This window comes from Hippoglossus stenolepis, chromosome 11 (assembly GCF_022539355.2).
Source record: "Hippoglossus stenolepis isolate QCI-W04-F060 chromosome 11, HSTE1.2, whole genome shotgun sequence".
Lineage (NCBI taxonomy): Eukaryota > Metazoa > Chordata > Actinopteri > Pleuronectiformes > Pleuronectidae > Hippoglossus > Hippoglossus stenolepis.
This window is the reverse complement of record NC_061493.1, coordinates 8,383,413-8,399,763: the sequence shown is the minus strand read 5'-3', so window position 1 is coordinate 8,399,763 and position 16,351 is coordinate 8,383,413. Positions and strand designations below refer to the sequence as shown.

Sequence of the window (16,351 nt, the reverse complement as noted above, 5' to 3'; positions counted from 1 at the left end):
CATCAAGACCAGAATACAGATCATTTCTGTTTTACGCATTTCATTTTGCAGTATGAAAACTCACAATACGACTTCTCAACTTCATTAATACATTTATTAAATATAGCCGTTTATTCCATTCATAGCCAAGTCTTGGAATACACTTCATTTTTATTCATGTTGTCATTTACAGAGAAAAAAAGCCATCAGTAAATAAAAAAGGAGAAAGACTACATGGATCAACATTATTTGAGACAAACTCATCTTAATTTGTGAATGTAAGTTCAAAGCTGGAGTACAAAGTAAAACAACAAAGCATTAAGTTGAAAAGCTACTGTACCAAAACAAGTCAGCCTGGTCTGCTGGAGGTCCACTGCTCTGAAGACGCTCACTGTGGAGGGACAGGGAATACTGGCTGAAACTAAGCATTAGCCTTTGCTTTTTAAAACCGAAGCTCAACCACAATGTGGAGTATTTTGTACGCACAAAATATGAAGCTCTGCAACAAACATCTGAGACTGAGCAGGGTCACACAGGAATGAGAAGTGCTGCCGAACAGAGGGGACGAGGAATGGCTACTTTATTACATCCGTCTCAGAGCAACAGAGGCAAAGAGGTTTCTCAACAAAAAAGCGAAGCCTACGAGGAAGACCAGAAAATACAGAGATAAACATAGTTATAAAAATGTACCAACTGCTCAAGGTAAGAAATCTATACAAACTTTACATTAAAAACCATGAACATTCTGTCTAGTAAAAACAAAGCGTTGAGCAAAGCACTGACTATGAAAATCCAAAAATACAGCGATCTTCTACACGATGAGTTTATAATACAAGACATCACTGATGTCAGCTGCTTTACACAAACAAACCTGCAGGGGGGGCGGGGGAGGAGACGAACCCGTCGGTTTATTTATCAGAAACAAACAGCCATGATACGAGGCCAGAGCCGGTTCAGCGAGTGAAGGAGTGAAAAAGTTATTCTGCTGGGTTTTTACATCACCACCCTGATCGATCAGTCAATCAACAATGAGAAACATACAATCAAAGTGCAACTAAAGCGAGCCAGTGGCAGCACCAGCCTACCTGTCGTCTTTCTGCCTCTTTAAGACAACTTGAGCATCGGTCAGAGTGTGTCCCCCTGTGTCATCAAATGTTCAAATGGTTTGAACAGTAATTAATCATTAAAGATTTTTTTGTTAAAAAATATAAATATCTCTTTGTGTAAAAAAATATCACAGGTGATTTATTTTTCTTTGAGTACAAATAGAAAAAAAAAAAGGAAATTCTTGGCAAAATTTTGTCAGTCTCCGAAAAGGGAATAAAGACGGTGAGAGAAGATGTTTCGTAGACACGATGGAGCGGCGGTACTTTGGGATGAGCTTTGCAGGCAGTCAGTACATGAATGGGTTCGGGGGGAGGGGGGGGTGACAGGTCCGTCACTGCCCCTCCCGGAGGACCAGCTGCAGTTTGGTAGGCTGTGTTCTTCACTGTGTGTTTTTCAGTGACCTTTGACCTTATTATCGTGAGTCTTTGCTCTCAGGAGATGCCGAGCTCCCAGGCCAAAAAGGTCGGGACATTTTACCCCAAGTTACCGTCTATCAGTGAACGCAACCAAGCTCGAAAAACCTTCAGTCCTCCTGCGTTCTGGATGGTTCCACCTCACTTTGGCCCAAAGGCTCTGCCTCCGTCCTGCATCTCTTGGCCGGCCGGTCGTGGGCCACTGCCGCTGCGTCCCTGTGGTCGAGCGGCGGCTCTAGAGAACCATTTCTGTCGTGGTTGGGTGCAGAGGGTTGGCTGCAGCCGTTGGAGTTGTTGTCTGAGACAGGAGGAGATTCCACTGTTGGAGTGGAGGGGCCGTTGGACTGAGTCGACTCAGGTTTGACTGAATGTACTGGAGGCAACGGAGCGCCATCCACTGGGTGGTTTGAATTATGAGTTGCAATACCTGTCAAAGAAAGATAAATATTGAGTGATCTGAGATAACTAAGAAATAAAGAGATCATACAAAAAACTAAAACTGTAGTAAGGTTGTACAAATGTTGATAAAACTGGATATCCACAGTAACAAGTTCACTGGTTTACGGAAAGAGATATTACTGAAATGTTATTATATTGAAATCGTCAATGGTCCAGCTAGAAAAATGAAATGTCCATCGTTTCTACTGTGATGCTGTGCTGATAAAACCCAAATGAACCGATGTTTTGACCATTAGTAGTAAATAAAAAGAGGGATATCGTCTTTTAGGTGATTGAATCCTTCACATACTATGAAAGATTCAGATTCTATGCAACTTTAGTTTTTTTCATTTGTATTTGCCAAAAATGAACTTTGCTATTAACCCGTCCGTAGGTGGACACAGCACACGGAACACAACACACACAAGGGCAGTGACCACACGGAGCAGCGGGCAGCTTTATATATTGGAAAGTGCCTGGGGAGCAGATGTTAGAGGGGAGTAAGGTGCCTTGCTCAGGGGCACTTAGACAGTGGGATAGGGATAGGGAGTGTCCATTTGTCGCTCCTCTTGGACTTGAACAGATCATTTTTTGCACTGAACGGCTATTTTTACTGATATTACTTGTTTTATTTATTATTATTTACTAGTAAACGCTTTCAAAAGCTATTTTTGTTTTGTCTTAAGTTGCTCTAACAATTTGTCATGATGCCTTTTATATTTTATGTAAGGCACTTTGAATTGCCTTGTTCTTGAAATGGGCAAAACAAATAAACTTGCCTTGCCAATACATCTGAATTAAAAAACATCTTAAATACCCGTTTGTGTGTTAAATACCTATTTGTGTGTAAGCACTAGTCATCAGCTCACCGTTCTGACTGCTGCTGTCCTCCTTCTCCGAGTGGCTGGCGCTGCTGCTGGAGGTGGTGGGAGGTGGCGATGCCGCCCTGCTGGATGCTGCGCTCTCCGTCTCATCCAGTAATCTGTCCATGTAGTCTCTGAGGATAGACGGCAGGACACAGCCTGTTACACATAATCTCAACTCTTGACAGGGTGATACAGTGGTTGCAGGTGGGTCCTCGTTAGGATCAAGTACTGTACATTGAATCACTATCATTTCTAAAGATGATTCCGAAATAATATGTGGTTTATTTTTATTGTTTTAAATGTTTGTATGTTCAATGTTTTCAATCTGTTAATATTTCCATCCCTATCCACTTTTTTCTTCTATTTATTGTACTTTTTTAAAGTGTTTGATTGATTAATACACGAGACTCCTTGTACATCTTCATGAACAATATAAATATTGTAAATTATATATGAATGGACCATTTCCACAGACTAAGAACTGATAACTGTTAAAATGAATTTAATTAACATCACTGTGGCTGAGACAGCAGTCGGAAAGTAGCAAACAGGGCAGCAGCACAGATCAGGGCATATATGTATGAATGCTCTGAACATAAATCTACCCACTACCTTTAAATTAACCTATTTCTCACTTATTTAAATCTGAAAATCCCAGCAAGACTTGTGTGTCTGGTTAATTTATTTTAACACAAACCAAAAGCGAAAGTGTTTATATTATTTGTTTGTATGTTTTCATGGTACATAATATTCTCTTGGAAAACAAAAAACTTAACCAAAAACACCAAACATGAGACATGGTTATGATTTCTTCAATTAATTACACTACATATTTTACATCATGTAAGTTCAATTAGCTTGAAAAAAGCCAAATAATGAATAATTCACAATGTCTACATATCAATATCTTTCACAAATGTACATATAAAAAAATAAAACTCACGTGACACCAGGGTGAAGGTTGTATTTCCTTTTCCCAAGTCTGGTTTGCTGTGCAAAGAAATCATAACGCTCAGACTTCTTCCACATGTAATAAAAGGCCACACATTCTCCTACAGACCTAGTTCTCACCTGAAAGATTTAATTCAGCAGACATGAAACGACCATTATTACCATCGTCTGAAGACACAGATTCAGCACAATGTCAAAGATGAGACAAATCAAATTACTCTCTGGGACAAAAATCATGCACCAACACTAAAGAAATTTGGTTTGTCTCAAAATGCAGCAAGGTTGAAATGGAGCAGATTTCAACCCTGAGCATTCAACAAACACATGTCAGCAACACATCAAAAATCATTTAAAATCAATTTTATTGTCAACAAATTATTTTGAATATCAATATGAGGACACAATGATCTGAACAAGCGGATTTTCACACTTCTCTTACCTTATTGGCCTGTATTAAATGAAAGTCTTTCCCATAAGCTTTTAGTCCTTGTTCAAAGTTTCTACATTCCTCTTCAGTCCAGACAGACAACTCCTCTGTTACAAAGAAGAAGAATGTTAATGTTACATCTTTATTACAATCTCTTTCAAAAAGATAAATATCACAGTATCTACAAAGAGAGAACTAGATCAGTTAAGATACATCTGAGAAAACTGAGGTGAAAATGAAGATTAAACTTTGACGGCCATGCCTGCTGCACAATAGAGGATAATAGGGTCGATTTCAGATTCAGGCCTCCCGACGATTGCTAGGGCATTACTGATTGGAGGCTGCATCCATACTATTACGTTTTAGTTTGAAACGCTGTTAGCAAGTGGTTGAGAGTGTGTATGTCATCGTTTTCCAATCATCTCTGCTTCTGCCTACCCAGACTAAAACACAGGACACTTACCGGGAAACGTCACTAACCGGATGTTGCGTACTCGTGTTTAGAACCGAAACATGGCTGCCTACAGCGTAGATACAATTTTTTGTTTTCGTTACCAGGTGGACAAAAGAAAAGGAGGACTAACTTGTGGAATTGTGGCAACAGTATGAGTATTTGTTTAATGTTTAATGTTAATTTGTTTTTATTATGAAGCCAAGTTTTATCATGCGAGTGTCTTTGAGTTCCTAAGTCTCTGGAATCCCTTCTCAGAAATTGTTTGTTGAAACACAGAGTGTGTGGTCCTGCGTCTCGACTGGTTCGTCTAATATGTGGGTTCTCACGATTAAAAGATTAAAAATCAATTACATCTGTTGTACGTGTGTGTGGTCTGCCACGTTTTGAAAATCAGTTAAGATGTGAAAATCCTCCAGTGTGCAGCAGGTATTAGTGAGAGTCTGCTTACCTCTGGCTGCTTTTACATTAAACTTAAGTCTTCTTAAAGCTTCTTCTGTGTCAAAGTCACATTTCACCAGTTCATACAACGCCTACATGGAAACAGAAACAAACATGTTTACATTAGCAACATGCAAAACTATAAACATAATACATTAAGACTATTTTTAAAGCATAGGAGTTTTTCTGAATTTCTTTAAGTGTCAAAACATTATGTGGAGACTAACAACACAATAGCGCATATGTCTTCTTCAAACAGGACAAAAAGTTTCAGTGGCAATAACATATTTGTTGCGATGCAATGAGTGTTTACAGCAGCAGGACTGTGTGTGTGTGTGTGTGTGTGGGATCAATTCCAAACGGACAACCGTGTCAGTGTTCATTGTAACCAAGACACAAGTCACCTAGTGCAACAGCCGCCTCACTGGTGAGTGTTTAATAGTTTTTTGGACAACAATGGAGGTCTGTGGCTCAGACTAATACGCTAAATCAGGCTTTTGCTAAACAGACTAAACACATTATTGTTTGTTTTAGTCTTTTCAAGGGATTTCTTGACAATAAGAAAAATGTAGACAATGAACAGCCATTTCCATTAATACATGTTACAGATGCTACAGATGTTTTGATCTCACCTGTTCATTATCTTTGATATGAGATCCCTCTGGGATCGCATCGACTCCCTTCTCCTCTCCAGTTCGCCTCGATGCCTCTGTTAAGAACTCCACTACTTTGCCTTCAGGAAGACACTCAGGGTTCCACAATAACTGGTCATCGTTTTCATAAACTACAGGACAAATTCAGACAGCAGTTAATGAGATGTCAATGTTACATCAATCACATCAACTTTATACCACTTTTATTCTGTGTATTCCTTGTGTAACTCGCATAGTGTTATTACTTGAATGTGCCGATGTCGACAGCGAGGAAACATAGCAGCCATCTCACCTTTTTCGTTGTCTTTATATTTACACAAGCCAATAGGGGTTTCTGCCTGATACATGGAGCCAACCATAATCTCCTGTTGGGGAAAAAACACACAGTTTAAACTAAATGTGGACTGACAATTACTTGATTATTTATAAAAAATACGAAACCTGTTTGCATCCTACAAAACAGACAGGCCCAAATTCAACCAAGGTTTTTCTTTACACTGAAAACTTGATTTTCTGCACACACAAATGTTCACTACACATTTGAACTTTGGTGAATATATTCCTCCATTGAAAATATTTCTGATTGTTTCCTTTGGAAAAGTTAATTTTATTTGAGAAGTTCAGTTTATATCTTGTAAATAAAACTGGCACTGCATATGTACACAGTCTTTAACCCTGATGAATTAGGTTCAAACAAACCTTCTTCCAGTCTTCTGATGGAACATAGTCCTCATCTTCATCTGACTCCTCCTCTGCATCATTATTGCCTGAGACCAAAAGTGACATTTTAGTCAGATAGATCTCACAAGAGAGTCAGAGTCTGAGATGTTTTCTTATACAGATAACACATGACTCTTCTACATAAAAAGTAAAGAAGATGAGATGGCACGTACTTTCAAAATACATAAGTTCTGCTGTGCCAAGGGACCTGACTGAGCGTGTGCGAACCTCAGAGGTTGTCTGGGCCTCATTCCCCTGTCCTATAGAGTTCCTAACACCCTCACCCTGAAAACATACACACAAAATGTCACAAATGTTACAGATGCTGCTGAACTTACACAACACATTAGTTTTCTGGAAATCATTTAACTATCAAGAAACTCAAGATATACCAACATACCTCATTTCTTTTCAACTCGCCAGTGCTTCTGCTGCTTTCGTCATTGTCAAGGTCTTCTTCCTCATCCTCCTCCTCGTCATCCTCTTCCTCCTCAGGTTCCTCTTCCTCCTCCTCATCATCCTCATCTGCTGTTGATCCACCCCCATAGCCATACAGACTCAGCAGCTCATGAATGGGCATTTCTCCCTCCTGTTACAAAAGAGAAGCAAAAACTTCTTGTTGAACTCCACTCACTGAGGAAGATACTGCCTAGCAGTATATTTTATTAATGGGGTTGACAAAATAAACTATGTGTGGAAAGCCTGAAACTAACCCGTGCAAGATCTTCAATCTCGTTTGCATTGGTCTCATCTGATGCCTCCAACCTTTCCTCTTCCTCCAGGGTGCGCTCATCATCAAAGTCATGGACAAGCATGTCTGCTGATGGGTCAAAATCGTGGTCATCGGAACCTGCTGAACCTCCTGGAGAAGTAACAACAAAAATAAAAGAGATATTGTAAATTCAGACTGACAATATCAAATACTGATATATGAATAAAATTGTGACAAAACTTTTACCTAAGGAAATTATGAACAAATCCAACAAAGGCCCAATCAGTACATTTTGTTTAAATATAAAGTTCAAGTATATTAAAGATATATTCAGGTGCTGGGGTGAGTGATAAGTATATGGTAAATTGTTTGTGTATATATATATAGCGCTTTTCTAGTCTTGATGACCAATCAAAGTGCTTTAAACTACAGTTTGCCATTCACACACACATTCATACATTGCATCTATTAGCAGCACTTTTTTTCTATGGGGGGCAATTCAGGTTTCAGCATCTTGCCCAAGGACACTTCGGCATGCAGATGGAGAAGACTGGGATCGAACTGCAGACCTTCTGGTTGGAGGACGACCGCTCTACCCCTCAGCCACAGCCGTCAATATTGTAAATGTAATTATAAATTTACAATATTGGTATAAATCATGAGAACGAACCATTCATCATAATTCAATTTAAACTCTTGGGGGTTATATTAGTCAGATGGGGATGTCTGCTTTTACAAATCCAGGGAATTGATTACAAATGATAAAAGCATGCTAATCAATAGAAAAAGAAATTAAACAGTCATAATCACTGAATTACACTATTACAACATATACATAATTGCTTGAAAGTAAGGATATGAAAGTAACTGATATATGGTATAAACACGAAGGGAAAATCTCAGATTGTACAAAAATTCAAAGTTATGGCATTTAGTGTTTTTAATAATCATTATTAAGTGTTTTACTGTTGTTTCCAACCACAACTCACAACTAAATCATCCATATTTTTAACATTAAGGCAACCACATTAACTTTATGCATTAAATGAAATATGTATTTGATGCAAGTCTGTAGAAAACCCGTGCACCCAGAGAAAAAAGGAGAAAGGCTGCAGATGTATGTACCTGGGCTCGAGTTCCCGAGGGAGGGCTGGAAAACGGAGAAGAGGAGCATGAGTTAAGTCACAGAACAGATTCAGAGGCAAATACCTCATGAGACCTACAACCAGAAAGCGTTCGTCGTCGCTGCGTGCACCACAACACACTGAAGTTACTTTGTCATTGGTGGGAGTTAGAGAGAAAGCGCGCCCTGCTCTACAAGAAGAGAAACAAAGACTGTCACCACTTCCTGCGGGATCGGGGAGGCTGCAGCTCGGCGACGTGAATACAACAGGAACTGTGGCGTTTACCGCCTGTATTCAGCCGCACTTAGCTTAGCCCCGCAGCCCGGTGCGCACCACCTAAACGCACTCAGCGGGCTAACTTGCGGTACAAGTTGCAAGCTAACACTCTTTTCCTACATTGGGCTAACGCGTTCAAGTTGAGCTCGGTATCCGCCGCTCGCCAGTGGAGACCCCCGGGGGGCAACACGACGCGTATCCGCAGCCGTGGAAATATCGTCACACGTCGGACAAAACACGGAAACGCGGGTAGTTAAGTGTTCTTCAACAAAACCGCGAAGTGCCACAGCTAACGCCGCAGCTCCCTGCAGTCGGAGCTAGCACGGCTAACGTTAGCTTAACCCGAAGTTTACTAAACATGTTAGTGTCGGGAAATGTTGATTATCCAGCGACGCCACCGTTTGTTTCCTAAGCCCCCGAAGTAAAGCGGCGACTCGCACACGACGCGCACACTGGACCGAATAAACTGACCGGCAGCGCTAAATTATTTTTTTCCCGTATATTTATCTCACTCTCTTACCTCCGCCATGTTTGCAATCCTGCAGGGTCACGTCAGGGGTCAGCAGCGGTGCCCGGATGTAGAGCCCCGCCCACCTGCGGTATCAAGAGCGCGATGCCTCCAGAGCGCGTGGAGCTGCCCTGACGTCACGACCACAGTGATAATGATAATATTGATGATAATAATAAAAACAAACTGTTATTATAGCAATGTAAACATCTACCACACGTTGCATAATATACAGGTTTAACAAGGCACACAGCATGTAAAGCATTATAGAATCTCTAAATTAAGGAAACGGAATAATAATTGCTATTATTATAATAACAGAAGTGACTATAATTATTTAAAAAGTGGAGGTAAGTCCAAGTATTTTTTTATAATATCCTAATCAAGGGAACTGAATGTATTGATATGCTCCTAAATGTGATTATATTCATAAGAAATAAGTCAATTAGTGATCAAATTAAATGTGTTCCACTTTAAAGGAAATACTCTCTAATTCCTTTATATGAACTGTAACAATAGAGTAGATCAAAAAAGGACAGCGGCACATATGCTGTCTTTCATGTATATTTTGTGATTGTGGGAATCACAGAAAAGAAACCTTGAAAAGAATCAAATCAAAAAAATGTTATGTCCCAACAAAGATGGTTTCCAAGAGGACATTACACTTTATGTGCTTTTACATAAATTAAGGTGGGTTTCTGTAAAGTTGTACAATCTGAGAGATAAAGGGTTTAACACTATGACACAAGTACAGAAGGTTGCTGGGGTTTTCTGCCACCAGAAACCATGGAGCACAATCTCATTCGTCAATATATCTACTCTTTTAAGAGATACAGTGGAAAAGACCAGAGGGGCAATCAAAAGGTTTAAGCTATAAACATGATAAAACTAGTTTTTATTTAGACGTGGGCCAGTAATGACCATACTAAAGGTTGACTCTTTTCCATGACAGAGTTTATTTTGACAAATGCACTGGTAATTTGAACGTCTCTTCTCAGAACCACTGATTTATGTTCATGATAGTGACCAACACACTCCACTATGTTGCTATGTAGAGAGCCATCACCTCAGTTTGTCACACATGGAATATCTCCAGCTATCCATTAGGAGACACTTTACCAAATCCACGGCAATAAAAACCTTGCAGTTCAGACATAAAGGTGCATTTCTTTCCTCAACATTTATGAAAATTGTATTTAATCAGTGATCCTCACAATGGCCCAGATTCCCACACACATCCCAAACAGCCTGAGTGACATCCGTCTGTTAAAAGCCTATGATGGTCACACAAGATAATAAACATATTTTCCTCAGGATTTACCCGGGACAGCGTTCGTGACCTCACCAGAGACTTGATATAAAAGGACTGATGGGGGTCGATGTTTCCTGAGAATCAACAGAGAGTGTTAGTGTGTGTTTGGCATTTTGGTGCAGTATCTTCTTTTAGCTCCATGAGTTCCTTACTCCTGCTGGCGATGCTGCTGTCGGTGTCCTGTGCAGCGCAGGCTCAGACAAAGGATGATGCGAACACACTGAGGCTGTGTGGTCGGGCCTTCCTGCGAGCAGTGGTGTACACGTGTGGAGGATCCAGGTGGAGAAGACTGATGGGAGGAGACGACACTTTCCCGGACGGTGAGTACACAGCATCCGCCTTTAGAACTTTGGTGTTACAACCACCAAATTGAACCAACCTACAAAATAAAAGCCTTGACTTCTGCTAAACAAACCTTAATATCTGTTCACAGGCAACAGGGTGCCAACTTTCCTCAAGACGACAGATGTTCCAGCAATGATGCGTCATCGGCGTGACGAAAGCCAAGCGCTTTTAACAGTGTGCTGTCAACTAGGCTGTCGACGGAGTGACCTCTCTATGCTCTGCTAGAGGGGAACATCCACAAGAGCTCATCATCCAGCCATCACAGTCATTCATTAAAATTAAGTTTAAAACATTGTCTGAATAATGTGAATTCATTTTCAACGATGACAAAAATAAAAAACACTGAACTCTGGTTTTGAGAAGAATCTTGTTTTGTCAGTATACACGAGACAAAATAAACAACACAGATAAAGAATACTCAAAATGTCAGGGATTCATTCAAAGTAAACAGCATAGACAGTTGCCATTCCAAACAGAGAGATGTTCTTGAAAGAGTAGGTGGCGAAGGTGTCGTTGGATTTATCCCACAGACAGCGGCTGCTGATTTGCATGCTCTGCCCAGTGAGCTGGCCGATGTGGACCAGGACGACCACCTTATATCTGGGAATCATGAGATCCTTCACACGGGCTCGTGTCACCTGAGAGAGCCAAGGAGAAGAATGAGGCTTGACAAAGCAGAGAAATTCACAGGTATCCAAAAGGAGCCGCACGAACGAGCTTTTTCCTTTTTATTTACCTCACATATTGTTTTTGTCATTTTTTGGGACCACTCCACTTCATATCTCTCTTCTTGGAGGTAAGTGGTGAGTACGTCCTTCAGTATGTCTGTGACAGCACCGACAGGGAAGCGTTTGTAAGGTCCTGTGGTGCAGAAAACAAACAACACAATGACAAACAAGTCTTACTTCTGCTGTGATAGCTTAGGTTAGTGAAAATATGAAGAAAGAAAAGTGAACGAATGAAAAAGCTTCAATAGATTGAGCACAAATCTCCGAGAAACAGTCACTATTGTATTTCTGTTTTGTCTTTAGTTAGTGATGGCGGTGGAGAGGCACAGTGTTGAGGGGAACGTTATCTCACCCGTCTGGTAGGTGTTCTCCATTGTCACCACCGTACGAGCCTCGTCATGGTGTCCTAATTCATCAATGGATGACACAATACTCATGGAGCTGAAAGACAGGATCAGGGTGAATAAGGTGACAGAAGAATGAGGTGTTTACATCATCTGGTTGAGTGACTTACAGGGAAGTGATAATAAAGAAAAAGGCTGTTTAAAACTTGCATGGTCGATATCAGTCACAGACTAAGTTTATTTACTGAAGTTGGAAGGAAGATATAAAATGGTACTTTCCAGTGTGATTTACACAGTTTACTCACTCCTTAGTCCTGCCTGTGGTTTCCTTGCCTCTGACTCCATGACTTGACTCTGAGGGAACCTTCACCGTCTTCTTCTCTCGTTTCTGAGGTTTGTCTTTCAGCAGCTCAGACATGACAGCCTCCCCTTCCTTACGCTGTTCTTCACAGGATAATAACCAGGCTTAAATACAAGGACGATAACTCAGTTAATATTAAATCATACAGTAGTACACAGGATGTAATATGCACATCACAATATGTCCTTATATTTATGAACAAACGTTATTTCTACTTGCTTGTGCACTGCACTTTACCTTACTTAACTTTATAACATTTCTATACAAACCTCTACAGTGAAAGGTGTATATAATGTACATACTCAGCATTTTTATTGTATTTCATTCCCTTGTCTACCTCAGTCTGACCTGCCTGCTGCTGGAACAACTGAATTTCCCCAGTGTGTGGATCAATAAAGTTTGATCTTATCTTATCTTATCTTAACTCCACCACCTGCAGCACTTGGAAAGTTATCTCTCATCAAACACATATTGTTGTTGTTATTAACTTCTGCCTTTAAAAGGAAAATATGTAGCATTAACTTTACATGTTAGTTTTTAGTTGCTAATTCTACGTGCTAACTCCAACCGTATATAAAAGCATACATTTACAGGACGTATCGCTGCGTCCAAATGTGCCAAAGAGAAATGACACGGAGGGAAATGGAACATGTTTTTACCGACGTCAGAGCCTCTTGATCCGAACAACAGCGAACAACTAGCATGGACGGACTAGCCACGGAGAGCTTGGTGTTGCCATGACAACCAGGAACCAGGACGCAGTGGGAGGACGGCTGAAGTCTCGCGAGATTCAAGGAGTAAACTGCTGCACAGTTAAAATGTGGATTATAATGTCAAATATTTGATTGTCATATCTACATGTGTGCTAAAGTCAACACTATCGCCATGTCTCCTTTAAGAGAGACTGCCCATCCTTTAGACCAGAGTTACTGACTGCTTTTTGTCTTATTAAACATTCAATCGATTATCCAAATAGCTGCATTGTTTTCAGTCAACTATTTTAATTATTATTATTTTCAGCTCTAATAATGAGCTCAAGTTAAAAAAAATTTTTTTTCTCAGGTTTACTCAATTTACTCTGCTCTGTTTTTTCCCAGAGCTTTGACATCATATCACTGTTTTCCTGTTGTGATCGACACATGCTCAGTTATTCCATTACATGTTACTTTACTAATACATCAGTCATGATTCCATCTATTTATAAAGAGCATGGAAAGTGTCTGAAGACTCCTGGAGAAACAATGTTGCTGTTGTTGTTAAGATGTCTGATCATCTGAAGTTCAGAAATTATTATTGAGCGTATCCTTAACCAGGATATATATATATATATATATATATATATAAACACAACACGCAGTAGTGTAGTGAAGAATATATATTCTTGAAGTATTCTTGAGGACTTTTACTTTATAGAATTTCCTGTATAATAAATATGACATGTATAATGAGTCTACCTTTACATCTTTGAACAAATGAGAGGGATATACATTTCCTCTTCTTTATTACCAAGTAAAACGGGTATTACATTATATTGATTTTTTCATATATATATTTTCCAAACCTTTGGATGGGAAATTTACATGAAATGTTTGCATATTCTGTGTCTACCGCAGTGAAAGGAATACAGCAAAAAGAGTTGTAGAAAAAATAAACTTAGAGTAAATCCTCCAATACTGGAGGACTTATTGAATTCTCATAAATAAGGCAAAAGAACAAAAGCGTTGTCAACAGAAACACATTGAATCATTGCTCTAAACTAACTGCAAATAACATCTTGGTGCAGTATCTTCTTTTAGCTCCATGAGTTCCTTACTCCTGCTGGCGATGCTGCTGTCTGTGTCCTGTGCAGCGCAGGCTCAGACAAAGGATGATGCGAACACACTGAGGCTGTGTGCTCGGGCCTTCCTGCGAGCAGTGGTGTACAAGCACTTTTAACAGTGTGCTGTCAACTAAGCTGTCGACGGAGTGACCTCTCTATGCTCTGCTAGAGGGGAACATCCACAAGAGCTCATCATCCAGCCGTCACAGTCATTCATTGAAATTAAGTTTAAAACATTGTCAGAATAATGACAATTCAGGGGATTCGGGGATTCAGTCAAAGTAAACACCATAGACAGTTGCCATTCCAAACAGAGACCTGTTCTTGATAGAGTAGGTGGCGAAGGTGTCGTTGGATTTATCCCACAGACAGCGGCTGCTGATTTGCATGCTCTGCCCAGTGAGCTGGCCGATGTGGACCAGGACGACCACCTTATATCTGGGAATCATGAGATCCTTCACACGGGCTCGTGTCACCTGAGAGAGCCAAGGAGAAGAATGAGGCTTGACAAAGCAGAAAAATTCACAGGTATCCAAAAGGAGAACGAGCTTTTTCCTTTTTATTTACCTCACATATTGTTTTTGTCATTTTTTGGGACCACTCCACTTCATATCTCTCTTCTTGGAGGTAAGTGGTGAGTACGTCCTTCAGTATGTCTGTGACAGTACCGACAGGGAAGCGTTTGTAAGGTCCTGTTGTGCAAAAAACAAACAACACAATGACAAACAAGTCTTACTTCTGCTGTGATAGCTTAGGTCAGTGAAAATATGAAGAAAGAAAAGTGAACGAATCAAAAAGCTTCAATAGATTGAGCACAAATCTCCAAGAAACAGTCACTATTGTATTTCTGTTTTGTTTTTAGTTAGTGATGGTGGTGGAGAGGCACAGTGTTGAGGTGAACGTTATCTCACCTGTCTGGTAGGTGTTCTCCATTTTCACCACCGTACGAGCCTCGTCATGGTGTCCTACTTCATCGCTGGGTGACTCAATATCCACGACGCTGAAAGACAGGATCAGGGTGAATAAGGTGACAGAAGAATGAGGTGTTTACATCATCTGGTTGACTTACAGAGAAGTGATAATCAAAAAAAAGGCTGTTTAAAACTTACATGGTCGATATCAGTCACAGACTAAGTTTATATACTGAAGATGGAAGGAAGATATAAAATGGTACTTTCCAGTGTGATTTGCACAGTTTACTCACTCCTGAGTCTTGCCAGTGGTTTCCTTGCCTTTGACTCCATGACTTGCCTCTGAGGGAATCTTCACCGTCTTCTTCTCTCGTTTCTGATGTTTATCTTTCTGCAGCTCAGACATGACAGCCTCCCCTTCCTTACGCTGTTTTTCACAAGATAATAACCAGGCTCAAATCATGGACGGTAGCTCAGTTAATATTAAAACAGAATCACCTGATGTGCAGATGTAATCTGCACATCCCAATATTTCCTTGTATTTATGTACAAATGGTTTTTCTACTTGTTTGTGCACTGCACTTTTCCTTACTTAACTTTATATCATTTCTATACAAACCACTACAGTGAAAGGTGTATATAATGTACATACTCAGCATTGTTAATTTGGGCCCGAGCACCGACAGTGCGCCGGCCCTATTGCTTTTCGTTTGATTATTCAGGCGAATGAATCGCATTAATGACGGCTTGAACATACTCGAAATCTCACCAAATTTTGCGGGCGCGTCAGGCTTGGTGATAATGTACGTATTATGGAGTAATTGGAAATGGGTGTGGCAAAAAGGCTCAACAGCGCCCCCTAAAATGCAGCAATTCCATCTGGTTTCACCGATCTTCACGAAATTTGGAACACATGTGCGGCATGACCGGACGGAAAATAAAGTGTGTGCCACCAATTTGATTAACGCAACAAGAAGTCTGCCATTTTGGATTTAGTGGCCATTTTGGCCATTTTACACGTTGTGTATTTTAACGAACTCCTCCTACAGCTTTCCTCAGATCAACTTCAAAATCATTGAGGGTCATCTTAACAACATGTATTTTACACTGAGAACTTGAAACCCTATATAACTAACCATTTTCTACAACATGAATTGCCTGTATTTTCTCCTAATGTATGATGAATATTCCTTTCCCTTAAGGGGGACCTGCACAATACTCCTGAACTTGAGAGAACACAATCATAATGGAAAACAATATTGGACTTATGACACTGCCCTGAGGAGTACCATTTTCCACCATGTACCTTCCTGATAAAGCTGTCCCAATTCTTACCTGAAATAACGTATAAAATATAAAGTCTCTGATCCAATTATATATCCATCTACTATGTCTTCTTCCTCTTCTTCATTCCCTGTTTTCCTTTATGATATATCAAAGACCGTCAAGGTGTCTTTGATATTAC

The 16,351-nt window shown here is 40.1% G+C and overlaps 4 protein-coding genes across 7 annotated transcripts; 1 reads left to right on the top strand and 3 right to left on the bottom strand.

The window, feature by feature from the left end:
- Window positions 1-75: 75 nt before the first annotated feature.
- Window positions 76-9,162, bottom strand: mier1b (mesoderm induction early response 1b, transcriptional regulator). Of its 3 annotated transcripts, XM_035170667.2 has the most exons (13): window positions 9,079-9,162; window positions 8,284-8,308; window positions 7,160-7,308; window positions 6,847-7,035; window positions 6,620-6,731; window positions 6,426-6,493; window positions 6,019-6,091; window positions 5,706-5,857; window positions 5,084-5,165; window positions 4,194-4,288; window positions 3,747-3,874; window positions 2,807-2,934; window positions 76-1,926 (listed from the first exon to the last, which is right to left on the bottom strand). In XM_035170667.2, the coding sequence occupies exons 1-13, from the start codon at window positions 9,085-9,087 to the stop codon at window positions 1,610-1,612; spliced, it is 1,527 nt and encodes a 508-aa protein (XP_035026558.1). In that variant the 5' UTR covers window positions 9,088-9,162; the 3' UTR covers window positions 76-1,609. The 3 variants fall into 3 exon arrangements, with proteins under 3 accessions (XP_035026558.1, XP_035026557.1, XP_035026559.1); XM_035170666.2 differs by lacking the exon at window positions 9,079-9,162 and having other exon boundaries at window positions 8,284-9,066; XM_035170668.2 differs by lacking the exon at window positions 9,079-9,162 and having other exon boundaries at window positions 3,747-3,793; window positions 8,284-9,066.
- Window positions 9,163-10,517: 1,355 nt separating this feature from the next.
- Window positions 10,518-10,948, top strand: LOC118117341 (relaxin). The gene is made up of 2 exons (XM_035169498.1): window positions 10,518-10,698; window positions 10,812-10,948. The coding sequence occupies exons 1-2, from the start codon at window positions 10,518-10,520 to the stop codon at window positions 10,946-10,948; spliced, it is 318 nt and encodes a 105-aa protein (XP_035025389.1).
- A 123-nt stretch (window positions 10,949-11,071) lies between these two features.
- On the bottom strand, window positions 11,072-12,916 carry LOC118117964 (dynein light chain Tctex-type 5-A-like). Of its 2 annotated transcripts, none has more exons than XM_035170670.2 (5): window positions 12,816-12,916; window positions 12,101-12,260; window positions 11,804-11,892; window positions 11,460-11,584; window positions 11,072-11,361 (listed from the first exon to the last, which is right to left on the bottom strand). In XM_035170670.2, exons 2-5 carry the CDS (start codon window positions 12,211-12,213, stop codon window positions 11,158-11,160), a joined length of 531 nt encoding a protein of 176 aa, XP_035026561.1. In that variant the 5' UTR covers window positions 12,214-12,260; window positions 12,816-12,916; the 3' UTR covers window positions 11,072-11,157. The 2 variants fall into 2 exon arrangements, with proteins under 2 accessions (XP_035026561.1, XP_035026562.1); XM_035170671.2 differs by having other exon boundaries at window positions 12,742-12,885.
- An 889-nt stretch (window positions 12,917-13,805) lies between these two features.
- Window positions 13,806-16,311, bottom strand: LOC118117965 (dynein light chain Tctex-type 5-A-like). Its single transcript, XM_047342042.1, has 3 exons — window positions 14,887-16,311; window positions 14,543-14,667; window positions 13,806-14,451 (listed from the first exon to the last, which is right to left on the bottom strand). The coding sequence occupies exons 1-3, from the start codon at window positions 14,906-14,908 to the stop codon at window positions 14,248-14,250; spliced, it is 351 nt and encodes a 116-aa protein (XP_047197998.1). The 5' UTR covers window positions 14,909-16,311; the 3' UTR covers window positions 13,806-14,247.
- Between the last annotated feature and the right edge of the window lie 40 nt (window positions 16,312-16,351).

Coding starts and splice junctions, on each gene's coding strand:
- mier1b (XM_035170666.2), bottom strand. CDS start 8,332: ATGCTCCTCTTCTCCGTTTTCCAGCCCTCCCTCGGGAACTCGAGCCCA. Junction 6,732..6,846: donor GCGAGTTGAAAAGAAATGAG/GTATGTTGGTAT, acceptor GTATGTTTTCAG/GGTGAGGGTGTTAGGAACTC. Junction 6,494..6,619: donor AGAACTTATGTATTTTGAAA/GTACGTGCCATC, acceptor TTTTGGTCTCAG/GCAATAATGATGCAGAGGAG.
- LOC118117341 (XM_035169498.1), top strand. CDS start 10,518: ATGAGTTCCTTACTCCTGCTGGCGATGCTGCTGTCGGTGTCCTGTGCA. Junction 10,699..10,811: donor AGACGACACTTTCCCGGACG/GTGAGTACACAG, acceptor ATCTGTTCACAG/GCAACAGGGTGCCAACTTTC.
- LOC118117964 (XM_035170670.2), bottom strand. CDS start 12,213: ATGTCTGAGCTGCTGAAAGACAAACCTCAGAAACGAGAGAAGAAGACG. Junction 11,893..12,100: donor ACCACAGGCAGGACTAAGGA/GTGAGTAAACTG, acceptor CCTGTCTTTCAG/CTCCATGAGTATTGTGTCAT. Junction 11,585..11,803: donor GGAGAACACCTACCAGACGG/GTGAGATAACGT, acceptor TCTGCACCACAG/GACCTTACAAACGCTTCCCT.
- LOC118117965 (XM_047342042.1), bottom strand. CDS start 14,908: ATGGAGAACACCTACCAGACAG. Junction 14,668..14,886: donor GGAGAACACCTACCAGACAG/GTGAGATAACGT, acceptor TTTGCACAACAG/GACCTTACAAACGCTTCCCT. Junction 14,452..14,542: donor TGACAAAAACAATATGTGAG/GTAAATAAAAAG, acceptor TGGCTCTCTCAG/GTGACACGAGCCCGTGTGAA.